Source organism: Erithacus rubecula (assembly GCF_903797595.1).
Source record: "Erithacus rubecula genome assembly, chromosome: 3".
In the NCBI taxonomy this organism is placed as follows: domain Eukaryota; kingdom Metazoa; phylum Chordata; class Aves; order Passeriformes; family Muscicapidae; genus Erithacus; species Erithacus rubecula.
The window spans coordinates 4,662,504-4,676,173 of record NC_136689.1 but is presented as its reverse complement, the minus strand read 5'-3'; the positions used below and the strand labels follow the sequence as shown (position 1 = coordinate 4,676,173).

At 42.7% G+C, this 13,670-nt stretch overlaps 1 protein-coding gene across 1 annotated transcript; it reads right to left on the bottom strand.

Annotated features, from left to right (window-relative positions):
• Window positions 1–2,725: 2,725 nt before the first annotated feature.
• Window positions 2,726–11,026, bottom strand: GORASP1 (golgi reassembly stacking protein 1). The gene is made up of 9 exons (XM_079301699.1): window positions 10,846–11,026; window positions 8,992–9,072; window positions 7,776–7,979; window positions 7,083–7,169; window positions 6,864–6,994; window positions 6,195–6,336; window positions 5,545–5,689; window positions 5,097–5,252; window positions 2,726–4,819 (listed from the first exon to the last, which is right to left on the bottom strand). The coding sequence occupies exons 1-9, from the start codon at window positions 10,906–10,908 to the stop codon at window positions 4,536–4,538; spliced, it is 1,293 nt and encodes a 430-aa protein (XP_079157825.1). The 5' UTR covers window positions 10,909–11,026; the 3' UTR covers window positions 2,726–4,535.
• Window positions 11,027–13,670: the final 2,644 nt, after the last annotated feature.

The window sequence follows — 13,670 nt, the reverse complement described above, 5'->3', positions numbered from 1 at the left end:
TGTGGGAGTTCTCAGCTGAGCTGCTCTCTCTGACCACACAGTAATTCAGTGCCCAAATGTGCTCCCAGATTTCCCAGTTCTGACTTAGATGAAGTATAAAGTGAGAGAAGGGGGTTTTTTTTGCTACTACCTTTTAAATTGTCACCTTTTCTGGAGTTGTGCTGTCCATAAGATTGCTGAAGGCTGGAGGAGGAGGGCATTGAGTTAATATGAGAGTCACAGCTCTTGGGAACATTGTGAGTAGAGAGTTTCAGATTGCCAGAATCCTGGAAAAGGCTGCAGATTTGCAGAAGTTATTTAATTTCCAAGTTGATAATGGGAAGGAGTTGTAAATCTAATGTTTAGTAGTGCAGCCTGTCTCCCAGAAAAGCATTTAAATTGTGTATGACAGGTAATTTTTTATTCTCCTAATTAACAGTAAGGCTTGGCTCAGAACTTGTAGCTGAAATGTATCATTTTAGGATGAGAAGAACTGTTTGAAGGATTTACCAGTAACTTTAAGAAACAGTGAAAAAAATATTCAAAATAAGCTCTAGGCAGAAAGGTTGTGGACTCTTCTTCCCTGGAAGTGCTCAAGGCCTGGCTGGATGGGGCTCTAAGCATCCTCTTCTAGTGGAAGGTGTCCCTGTACATGGCAGGGGTTTGGAACTGAATGAGCTTTATTACAGAATCATAAATGGATGGAAGGATTGGAAGGGACCTTAGTGTAGTTCTACCTTTTGGTCTTGGGGCTTATGAGTTGGATTATCCATGTATTCCTCAGGAGAGGGACAGCCAGGACAGTTACTGGTATAGAGACATTACACCAAGGTATTATTTTTTCTTTCATGGAGGTCCAGTTTAATTCAAACTTCATCCCTAGGAATGTATTGAACTTGACATGTAGAATCAAACTTTAAGCATGTGATCTTACACTGTGGATGTGGTGCTGGCTCCTGAATAGAGCCAGGTGGAGTCACCTCCCCAGTGGATAACAGAGCTGTTGGGAGCACACACACAATTAAAGTGGCTGATAGAAGTAGCCCTGTGTGACAGTGGAGCTTTTCTATACAGAGCTCTGCAAACACTATGCAGGGCAGAGGTGCTGACTAGAGCCTGGGTAGGGCATGTCTGATCTCTCTCTGGGGATGTTGAGACACTATTCTAAATGTCTTTTTCAGGGGACTCTGAATGCTTAATTGCATATTGTAGCTTAGAAATGTAACCTTGAGCAAACAGTTGAAATTCTACTGCAGCAGAAGCAGTGCCAGTTAGTGTTAGCTTAAGGCAGAAGCCAAGGAGGAGGTTGTGTGGGCAGTGCCCAGGAAATGGAAAATATTAACAGTCTAATCAATGCAATGAATAACCTGTAGCTGCTTTCTTTTAAAAGGCTGCTCTTGTGTAACTGCTTGAAGGTGAAAATATTTGCCCAGTTTTGGGGGAAGATGGAGAATGCATGTGGAAGCACATGAACCCACCAGTACATGTGAGTGGATCTCAGCATTGCACAGATCCATTTTCCTGCAGCATTTCTGAGTTACAGCTCAGACAAGTTCAGCCAAGTGTGGCTGAGCAGCTTCTGCACAGAGCCTAGAGCAGTACAGCAGGAGGTTCAGTAGATTGTCAGGCCTGCTGTGAAAGTTTAAGAGGGAAAATTAAATCATCACTGCCTGAATTTGGTGTTATAATAGTTCTACCAGTAGGTGTTCAACTTAAAGACAATAAATACATCCATTCACTCATTCAAGTTCAGCCAGAATTAGTTCAGCATCCATATTGCTGTTAGTAATGAGATTTGCTGTTTATCTCTAGGATGGTTATTTCCTTATTATGGGGGTTTGCAATCATTCCTAGCCCAGAGTTATGCTGTATGGGAAGTTCCCATGGATCAAGTTAGCCTCAGCTGGGGCAGGGCTTGGCCAGCTTTCTGTGGCCTTTGTTGAGCAGAGGTTTGAGTACCAGGTGGGAGGAGGCTCCTCCTGGCTCAGCCCCAGCAGCCCTGGGTGCTGTGGCACTGGCAGGAGCACAGCTCAGTGGAGATGGGCTTTGCCTAATCCTCACTCTAATACTTGAGCTGCTGGGAGCCTCTGTGGATTTAATGTCTGCCAGACCTGTGTGCTCAGGCTCAGCTGCTCATTTTAGGGAGCAGCTCAGGTCTGGAAGCTTATCCTGTTGTGTCTGGCCATACAAACCACTGCTGCTGTGATGTCTGAGGTGATGACCTTCTCCTCCTCCTGTTCCCTTTGTTTTACCCTTCTGCTGCTGCTGTGCAGATAATCCTTCTTGTGTCTGCAGAAGAGCTGCTGCTCATGGGGTTAGAGATGCCCTCAACGTTTAGAGGGTGGGAGAAAAGTCACATCCAGCTCCTGCTTACCTGGAAACAGATCTTTGGATCAGCAGCAGGCTGAGTGGCTGTTTGGTATTGGCTCTGAATCCAGCCACCCTCTGTTGCTTCTCCCATTCCTTTAGGTTTTATTTTCAAACTAAAATTCCAATCACTTTTCTCACTTTGCACCCATGAACAGGGAGTACTCTCCTCTTTCTGGGCTGCAGCTGTGGGAGTATCCAAGTTGGTAAGAGAGAAGAAATTTGATGAGGAGGTCCAACTCTTCACCTCATTTAGCATTTGAATGATCAGGTTTCAGGTTTGGACACAACAGTCTCCTGCTCAAGGTTTAATTACTTGGCTTTCCAAACCCTTTTCCAGAGCCAGTTAATGTAATACAGAGGCTGGACACAGACTGAATTAAGTTTAAGCCATTTATTATTATGACATTTGAAATCTAGCATGAGTTTTGACATTCCCTGCTCTTAGATTTCTGAAAGGTGTTTATGCTACAGAGTCACTTAAATGAGCTATTACCCTCTCATGGCTATCTTTGAGAAAGGAAAAGGAATAGACAAAGTCCTAAATAAGCAACATGAATAAAACACCACCTAGGTGTCTTCTAGCATCAGGCTCCAAGATCAAACAAACCTAGGAGTAGTTTAAATTAAATTTTAGTGTTTGGCTGTTTGCCCTTGTAACAGTCAGCTGGGAGAACAAAATAGGAAATGGATTTCAGCAACATAGGAAATAAAATTGACTCACAATTAAGAGACCCTTTAGCAGACTAGAATCCACTGTCAATTCTTCTGCCTTTAGTTAGAGCTTAATACATTCTTTAAAGCCACAGGTACTTTGACAATCCCATACTGTACTTGCAGTATTTCACTAACACCAGATCAAGGATAGATTTTGTTGTCAGGGAGGACTCATCTGAAGCCCTCATGTGCTGTGACTGTGGCTGAAGCTGAGCTGTCACAGGCAAACCTGAGTCCCCCCCTGCATCAGTCCCAGATGTCAGCCCAGTCAGCTGTCACTCACTGACCTGCACAGTGCAGGAGCCAGGGCAGGGCAAAGGACATCAGGCAATATTGTGCTAAATAAGTGTACTTTAGTTTATTGCCTAAACACACACCAGCCTTGTACCCCATTGTCTTAATTTACAAAGGATTTTCACTGCAGTAGCTGTATTATTGCCTAGCAGCAGCTTTGAAATTCCCTAATAAATCGCTGCCCTGAGGATTATAAAACCATCCATGTCTTCCACTGTTTGTCATGTTTGCCTTTACATTCAGAAGTGATTTGAAGACAAATGCAAACAAAAAAAGCTGCACAACAGCCCCATGTCTTAGACTTATAACAATTTGTATAAAAATAGTAATGAGTAGATAGAAAAGCACAAGCAAAGCAATGTTATTTTTCAGTCACTACAGAAGCAAAGGCATTCAATCTTCACCCAAAAGATTGATCACCCCTACTTTAAAATCATCTTCAATTTGTTTAAAGTAACCACAATCATTCCCTCCCCCCTCAGTGTTTATTTAACTGCAAGTCCAGCACCTGGTCCACTCAAGAGCAGAAGTGAATGACAGGACCCACCACCCTGGCTTTGTCCCATCTGGGGCTGCAATTTCCAACCCCACTGCATTTTTTTCCTGCCCAAGAAAATATAAAGAAGGTACACAAATGACTTGCAGAGAAGGGAATTAAACCAAGAAAAATAAGTCTAGTAACATTACTAGAGTAGTAAGTAAAAGTATCTTAGTGTAAGAAATGCCTTGCAAGTCACAAGAACCATCTAACCAAGAGGTACCATTAGAAAAGCTTTCTAATAAATCAAAACTATAAATATTTTTTTAATGCCATCAGACATACTGATAAAAATTACCACTCTGTGTCACTGTTCAGGCACAGCACCTTTGTAAATACATTCAGGAGCACTTGCAGGCAAAAGTGAATCCCAGAACTTGATGTTCTGCCAGTGTCCAATTTGTTTCTGCATCAATTTCTCTATTAATTGGTGATTTTTGTACAGCATTCAAATTCTGAACATAGATCAATCCATTGAACAGTGATTGGAAAAGAACAGGATATGTACTTCATGTGATTTCTTTTCTAGTATTGTCTACACTAACAAAATAAAGTAACTGTAATCTTTCAAGATCAGAAAAATATTCCAAGCTGTAGCACTGCAGCCTTCAGCAGTCTGTAAACAGCAGCAGGGTCCATTTCACTCAGGATCTTGTGCAGCTCCTTCTCCTTTCTGCTCACTTGGTACTTCATGCTCTGGTGCCTCAGGAGCAGTGGTTAATGAGCTCTCAGTGCTGTTCACAAGCACCTTGGATTCCTGGTTATCACCATCAGTTCCTAGTGTTGTTTTTGAAGAAATGTCATGAGGAAGATCAAGAGAAGGTAAAGATGGAATTGAAGGTAGGAGGTCATCCATTGTGGGCTGCCTGCCTGATCCTTCAGGATATGGGGTTAAACCTTCAGGGTCCAAAGTTGAGGCATTTTCTGAGAAATGGAGAGGGTAAAAAAACAAAACATATCAGATAATGCCTCAGCATTTTCATTTAAAGAAAGAGACCCACATTGTGTAAACTTAAGGAAAAGCACAGTAGACTTTTCCCTTTAATATCTGATTTCTGCTACTTTTTCCATCCTATTTTTGCCATTCCTGCTGAGTTTTATTAAAACTTTCCTATTTCCAAAAACTGTGACAATGTTAAGTGAGCATGAGTTGATACCATTCCAGAAACAAGATCTAAAGGGAAATGCTGAGTGCACTTACCAAGATAAGCAGAGGCTGGACTATTTGGCATTAATGTTTCAGGGCTTACAGCAGCCCCTGCTGCTGACGTGTTGAAGGAGGCAGATGGGGACAGCTTGGACACTTCTGTTAAGGTTGTGAACTCAGAAACTGAAATTCCAGACATATCTAGAAATCCTGAGGGGGAAAGCAAGTAGTAGTTAGATACAACACAAAATTCTAGATTCAAAAGGGCATGTTCCATTCAGACCAAAGTCAGTGAAGTCCCTTTTCCACTAAATGCAAATAAATTAACTTATATGGTACCCAAATCCTACAGCTCTGAAATCCAGGGAAGTCAAAAACCTCAAGGAAAACCACCACCAGTGCTCACAGTTCTCAATTTAAATCTCTAGCTTGTTGAAGACCATATTAATTTATTTAGATGTACTGTAAAGAATTGGTGAATAAAATCACCTAAAAAACATACCTGGATCCATAACTCTTTGGAGAGGGGGAGGAGGAGAAAGGGAGCTTTCTGGTGAGTAACCACTCATTCCTTGCTCTGTGGAATGATCCAAGTTCATAACTGTTTCAGAACTGTCATTCTGAGAAGTAGGTGCCAACAATGGAGTCTGGAATAAGACAGCAAGAAGTAAAAACACTGTTTTACATCAGAAGCTTCACCTGTAGCCAACCCTCCCATGAAAGCATCCTGCCTGTCTCCACATGCACCAGTTCAGAGAGAAGCTGTTGATGCTGAAACTGAAAAGTCAAACATCACTTAAAACATGTTCCAGTTCAGCCTTTTAAAGCCACTCTGTTCTCAGAACTTGGTTCTTGGAGCTGTATCTTTTTTCCTAGTGTAGTAGGTGTTCTAACATGATCCTCACTGACTGGCACAGCTGTAGGATGCAAGATTTGAAAATAGGAAGAAAGTGTCTGATAAGAATTCACATCAGCTGACACTGGTGACCTGGAACCTCAGCAGCATCAGCTCTCCCTTTCCCTTCACCCAACTCCATTTCATTCAAGCAAAACTAAATGCTGTTAAACATTCTGTATTACCCCTGTCCCAAACAGCAGAAAATTTTGAAATTCCAGAGAACATGGCAAAGATCAGAATTATTTCTTTCCTACCTCTGTGTAACCATTAGTGGATGGCACAGGAGTTCCAGCTTCTGGTGAGGGTGAAGATGATTTGCTTTCTGGCTTTTTCTTTGATGTCACAGACTGTGTTGGAATTCTGTGCAAATAGCCATATCCAATACCACATCCTAAACTGTACAAGAGAAAAAAAATCAAGACACAAAAAAGGTGCTCTTAACAAAGCTACTATTTTAAACTTTGACTCTTTTAAAAACAAGAAGAGTCTGTGTCTTTTATCTATAGCAGGAAATACCTACTTGCAAGAATTTCCACTTAAGAGTACTCAAGGAACACTCTGCAAACAACTTTGAGACGTGCACAGCTTAGCTTTCAGTGAATTATTTTGTATCTTTACAAAATATTTGATCTGACCTGATGTGGGTTTTGTTCTTGCTTTAGCTGAATGTTTTGACTGTGAGAATGCAGATAATGAATCTGCTAATAGGGAACTCAAGACAGGATTTTTGCCATTTGATTCACCTTGAACAGGATGTGCCCAGTTCCTAGTTCTAAGCTGATTTTTTTTTTTAAGGTAAAGATTAACAGTTTTGGGTGACAACAGTGAGGAAACAAGGCTTAACTTGGAAACACCAAAACCTACTGGTAGTAATACCATAATTTACAGCAAGTGTAAAACCTGTCAGCAAGAGAGATCAGTACCTTCCTTCTCCACCCCAAGCTCCATTGGGAGTCACAACCACCTCTCGGATGGAATCTGCTTCAGTGTTATAAACCATCAGCTTCAGAGGCTTCCCTTCATGGGATTCAATCAGGGAAAAGAAATCCTCTGACTATGACAAAAAAGAAAGTAGTAGTTAATAAACCCAAATGTGCAAGTCAACATAGTTATCCACTATTATGCACTATGGGTGCACCCACCTCCTGGAGAATCTGATCAGACCCAACAACGTAGTCAGTGTATGGCTGCAGACCAGCCAGAGCTGCAGGAGATGAAGGCTCCACATCCTGCCAAAGAATGACACAAGTCACCTGCAGCCACAGCAGGATAAACTACCAACATCTGAAAGGACAGCTAACTCCCAGAGCAAGGAAGAACATTTTGTTAATGGGATAAAATACATCTAAATGTGACATCCTGTAAAACATGCTGAGTAAGAAAATTTTACCAATTTAAAATTACATCCTCTGAAGATGTTGAGAAATTGCATTTACTTAAACAACCAGAACATAAGTATTCTTTCCTGTTCAGTTCTACTCTTCCTGTTTATTTTAAAATAAATTTGTGGTGCTTTTTGTTAGATTTATGTTACTTTACTGAAGTTCAGCCAACACAGAGACAGTAATCAGGCCAGAATCTTTTTGCTTTTGCCACTGATTCTTCAACATAAAACTAAAAATCCCTTCCCACCTTATACTGTTTGGTGTATGGTGTTATTTTTGTCACTGTCACTGGGAACCTGACAGCCACCCACTGCTTGTCCCTACTCAAATAGCTCAGACAAACCTTCAAGAACTGTTCCCTTCCTCTGTGTGACTGCATCACTGCACTTTACATTTCTGCTAAACATCAGACTGTAGAACAAGGTTACACAAGCAGGAATTGCTCCTCACCAGAACATGCCAGACGTGTTCATTGGCTCCCTGGAAGCTGCAGAACCTCACACTGGCTCCAAGGAGGCCTTGTCCTCCCCACATGTTACTGGGGATCACCTCCACCTCTCTGACTTTCATTGTTTTGATGTTGTACACCTCCAGCTTCACTGCTTTCTCAGCATTTGCCTTCAGCAGGTCTTTCAACATATTGTTTTCCTTGTTCTGTAGAGCAGATACAGGATTACCATTATTTCCAGTAGTACCTGTAACATCTTTGGCAGAATTTGAATACAAAGAACCAAAACTATCAAAGTTTAGCCTCTGTGGTTCACAAACAATCCCAGCCATTTCCAACTCAATTTTCTTTTATTAGAAAGCAGTCAGTATTGTCAACACACATCACTTTAATACTTCCTTAATACTTCCTGTTATTCCATTTCATCACTAGCATTCCTGTCCTTCACATACCAGCAGTACCAGATGCCAACTGTGTAGCCTAAAAATGAGTAGCAACATTTCACTTCATTTCTCTGACCCCCATCCCTCTTCAACAGCCCTTCAAAGTCACTGCAGACTGACTGTGAAAGAATATCTTCATTTCTGTCATGTTATAAGATTAAATGATCTTCCCCAAAAATCTCCCCTTACAATGACCACTTCCAAAAAAGTCATCTTTTCTCATAAAACCAAGACAAATTTAATCAATTCAGCTTGTTTGTGGTTAGGGTGGAGCATACAAGGCAAAGCTCTGAGTTTTTTCAATAAACTTACAAAACCCCATCTAAAACCCAAAGCAACCCCATCAACCCAAAACTCAACTCCTCTCTAGCTCAGCACCCAGAACTCTGTTCTTGGTCTTAAAAGTATAAGTAGACAGGCTATGATTCTTTTTCATGTTTTATCAAATGTTGAAGCAAGTTTGTTTAAACAAATGTTGAGCTCTGACTATTGACTCACCAGTTCAGTATTCACCTTGTGGTAGAAAATGTGTATGAATGAGCAATAACATAAACATTGTGTTAACCTGATGAATAAAGACATAAACAAAACCTTTCCTTCAAGCCTGGATCTAGCCAAAGAGACTTTGAACACATGCAAGTTTTGCTTTACTTTTGTTGTCCAATGTGAAAAGTTTCTCTGCTTGTGACAGTTGTGGCTTTTACCTTTCATCATCACTACAGCACCCACAGTTCATGTAGGGTGGGAAAAAACACTGAAATCATTTGAGACTTACAAGCCTCGTGTGTCCTATGGCAATGATGAAATCAAAGAAAGGTTCCAGTCCTCCTTGTTGGGCTGGGGAGTTCTCCTGAACCTGCAGAACACACATTTTATTGTTATTCTACACTGATCTCCAGTTAGGTAAGTGCAAGTGTTAATGTTTACACTTGGTTCAATATTGACTCTTGAGTTGAGCCTGAGATAAGGCACCAAATGACTACCCTGGAGAAGAAGTCCATGATTAGGATCCTACTTTTATACAACTATGAGCAGATATTCAAATCAAGCTGTAAAAAGCAGGTTTTGAATCCCATATAAAACACAAATGCGTTTCAGAGTTGACAGCCTGGAGTTATTAAATACTGAATACTTTGGAGTAAGATTTTGTTTTCAATGTGCTGCTGCAGGATTTTCTTCCATAGTTCTAACAACCTGAGCATGGTGAGAATCCCCACCTGCATCAGAGCCATTTTTCCACAAACACAAGTGACAGCTGGGTTCCCACATTTCCAGCCTTTAAAACAGGAATATTTACACAAGTACACTACAAGGACAGACCTGTCCACAAGTTCTGGTCAGGAAAACTGCCACCACATACAAAAGATTCCTAAGAAATAAGAGCTGAGACATCTCAATTTCATTAGAACCAAAGTTGTCATAGAAGAGATGCCATCAACAGAGAGAATACTCACAAAACATATTCATACCAGCAAAAACTCTACTAAAATTTTGCAGATTACATTAAAGCCCACCCACTTCAAGGTACACTGACAAAGGAAATGGTGTTAAGGAATCACTGCAAACCTACTGAGAGTTTGCTCTTGACTTCACTTTCTGTTAACCCAGCAGTTCTTAACCTAAAATATATTTGACTCCTGAGGGTCACCTCACAATTTAAGCACAAAATTACCACCCAGGCATCATCTAAACTGGGAAGTTCATTGCTAGGAAAGTTAAAACTCCTACATCTTATATTTGCTTATTTTAGTGTTACCAAAATGCTAGATATATATTTTTACTTTTTTTAATAAATAAAGTTGTATTGGGGCTTTTGATGGCATAACTGTCTATTACAAAATATATTTAATAGCATAATTACTTCAGCAAAAGCTTCTAAATCAAAGATATGAATAAAAATAATGCTTTATTTTTAAACAGTCAAGATTGAGCACTGTAACCAGAGCTGGAATAGAAATATTAACTTTCAACACAACCCTGAACTGCATCAAAAGCACACAGGCAGATTTATACTGATGCTAAGAAACACAGAGTGCAGATGAAGTGGAAACAGCACATGCATCAGAGCTCCAATTCTTATTCCAGGGAGGAAAAATACCAGCTAAAAGAAACGATAACTCATGCAAACAGCTGCTATCTGCCCATCCTTAAACTCCCAGATACGCATTTACACCACCGTACGTGCAGACAAATGGCTAAAGAGAGGAGTCACAACAAACTCGCATCTACAACTGGGAGAGGCGAGAACCAACTCCCTAACGATGCTGTGAAGAGCCAAAGAAGAAGGGAGAGAAGGAGGGGAACAGGAGAGAGAAGAACGGGGAGAGAAGAGCAGAGAACGGGAGGAGATGGAGGGGAGCAGAAGGGAAGGGGACGGGAAGAAGCGCTGTTCACTGTTAAACCGCTGCACGCCCCCCGAGAGCAGCCCCCGGGCTGTTCAGCACCGCAGTCCCGCCGGCACCGGGAGCGGCCGGCCCGCCCCGCCCCTGCCGCCGTGGCAGCGCCGGGAAGGACCCACAGCCGGGAGCCGGGGCCGCCGCGGGCGGGATGCGGCAGCGGGACCCCGCCGCCCCTCGCGGCCCTCGCAACCTCCCTCCCTCTCCCCGCGGGCCCGGCGCGGCCGCCTCACCCCGTGCACGTGGAAACCCTCGGCGCCGCCGCCGGGGCCCTCGGAGCTGGATCCCAGCCCCATGGCGGCCGGGAGCCGAGCGGAGCCGGCCCTCAGGCGGCGGCGGCCCCGAGCATCGCCGGGCGCCGCGCCGCAGCCCCGAGCAGCCGAGCGCCGAGCGGCCGAGCGCCGAGCGCAGCGCCGGGACGCGGCCGAGGCTGAGCGAGCGGGGCGCGGCCCCGCGGCCTGGCGCGTGACCGCCGGGACCGCCCCTAGCGACGGGCGCGGAGGGGGCGTGGTCAATGGTGGAGGCGGGACTAGAGCTGAGGGGGCGGGGCCAGAGCCGGGGGGCGGGGCCAGCGCGGGATTCCCAGAATCTCGAGATCCCCGAATCGCGGAATTTTTTGGGTTGAGAAAGAGCTCTGAGTGAATCCTTAAAAACCGATATGAAGACCTTCTAACTAAAACTAGAAACTGGTATGTTTATTCACCAGCGGGTGGATGCCACGAAAGTCGTCACCAAAAGGCGTGACCGCCCCAACAAGGTTCTCTGCCCTCTATTTATCTCCCAAGATCTTACGTGCAATACACATGCATGACCCCAGCACCTCCCATCCCCATTCGATATTAAAATGAGGCTGTCAGTCCTTCACGCGTGCACAGTTCTCATGAATTGGCTCGGTGGTCTGGAAATGGGTCAGTGGTCTCAAAGATGAAGTCAGGAGAGTCTTCATCAGGTCTCGGTGACCCTCTGGCACAATCCAAGGCTCTGAGGTCCGTGATGCAGCCCAGGTGCTGGCCATTGTTTTGTGTTTGATCTTGTAACTCTTCACTTACTCTACGTTCTTCTATATGCAAGCTCGTAATAGCAGATAATACAGCAATTAGCTCCAGCTTAAGCATCTAGTAATCATTAACCTACCATCTGCCTACCTACTTACATCTTGGTCATGGAAATTGTTTCTACCCTTAGCAAAAATGATAACTCTTTAAAATCATGATCCACGAGGTCGCTGAAAGCAGCCTGTCAAAGAACACCTGCTGTGGTGACAGACCACAGCACTGAGTGCCACCTCCAGGCTTCCCTCTTTGCCAATTAATGCTTGTCCTGGTTTAGGGAAAATCTGGGAGGAAACCTCTGAATGGGATCCCTCTAGGAAACAGATTCAAGCACTCCCTAGATCCTTGCAGACCCCAGCTGGTTTGGGGGAAAATATTTCCTCAGAGAGAAGTGGAAAAAACCAGCAAAGCACTCCCCAGCACAAAAATGAACAACACTAAACAGCAAAACCTCTCATTGCTCTGAAGAGATGACAAATTCAAAAGAGTCCCTTCTGTGGGTCACACCATCTCCAGGGACGGTGGCTCCAGCCCTTTTCAGTGTCTCATCAACCCTTTCTGTCAAGAAATTCCTCCTGATGTCCAACCTAAACAAGCTCAAAGCTATGAAAAAAGCCCCAAACTCGTCCACTACTGCTCTCATTCTAACAGCCTTTAAAAATCATCTCCCTGTTAAGTATAATCCATAAAGAAATTATTGTGAATTTTATACCCATGCTGTGTTTCTGCTCCTCTCTGTAGGCACAGAATGGTGCTCAAGAACACTTTTTCTACCAGCTGAGACAACTTTTAGCATTAATAGCTGAAGAGGTAAAACAGTATTCCAATATTGTTGGTTAACAAGTGGTAGGTGATCATTAAGAGGTGGTGATACTTCCATCCCCCTGAAATTTCATTTCTGCCCCACTGTGTTCTGCTTAGGATGGATTCTTCTGCTTCTGCCTTTAACATGTGAATGGAAAAGTTCTGAAAATTTTCAAAGTAGCAGAATTAATTTGAAGTGCTATTATATTAATATTGTTAAAATGCTTGTTGTATTTCCTGTATGAACATTTTCATTTCAGTCTAAAAGTACTGATTTCATTATAACTCCTTGGTAATACTGTTCTCACCTCCAAGATCTCATTTTTCAAGGATCCATCCTCATAATCTCTGTGGCTCAAGTGTGATGAGTAAAAACAAGAACAAAAAAAAAAGCTGCTTTTCCATCCTCTGTCTCTGCTTCCAAGTGAAATTCTTACATTTGCTGTCACTTCAGGAGCTATTTATGCTGGAAAATCCACATACTTTGGTTCATATTTATCCAAAGAAAGCACAGGATATTCTCAGGAGCCTTTTTAAGTAACTTTTCCCTGGAGTTGTCTCTAAGCTGTGACTGCAGATCTGTGTATCACATTCACTGAGCAGATGGAAGTACAAGTATTCAGGGAAAAAAAATATGCCAAACGTTTATCTGTGGGATTTTTTTTTTCCTGTGCATGTTTGGGAACCTTATGTCATAGCTGTATTTTGTATTAAAGTGCTTTTTTCCAGAGTGTTTCTTGTAACAGGTGAGCCAAGGAGCTGCAGTGCTGGCCCTGTAATTGTATTTTTACAAACAAAAAAAATTAGAAACATTATTTTGATATGCCAAAAATAGATTTTAGAGAAGAGTCTGATTCCAGTACTAAATAAATACATAGGAAGTACAAGACTATAATAAACAAACAAACAAAAGGAACATCTAGAGGAATTACTTGTGTTTATCACAAAGAAGTAGTTCCCACCCCCAAACCTTTCTTTATGTTATGTTAAGGTGGAGGTGAAAGAGCCCCTGAACAGAGAAAATAAGCAGTAAATTTGCAGGAATAGGTGGCACTTATCCCATTTCTCTGGAAGAACAGGGCAATGAGCTGGCACACCACAAGCAGATGTTTTGTTCTGCTTGCTTCAACACTTTGGCTGCAGGGGACTGGGAATTACTACACATGCCATTTTTTAACAGGGAATTCCAGAAAGGATCTGAA

Coding starts and splice junctions, on each gene's coding strand:
- GORASP1 (XM_079301699.1), bottom strand. CDS start 10,908: ATGGGGCTGGGATCCAGCTCCGAGGGCCCCGGCGGCGGCGCCGAGGGT. Junction 6,995..7,082: donor CTGATCAGATTCTCCAGGAG/GTGGGTGCACCC, acceptor TTTTTGTCATAG/TCAGAGGATTTCTTTTCCCT. Junction 5,690..6,194: donor CCACTAATGGTTACACAGAG/GTAGGAAAGAAA, acceptor GTCTTATTCCAG/ACTCCATTGTTGGCACCTAC.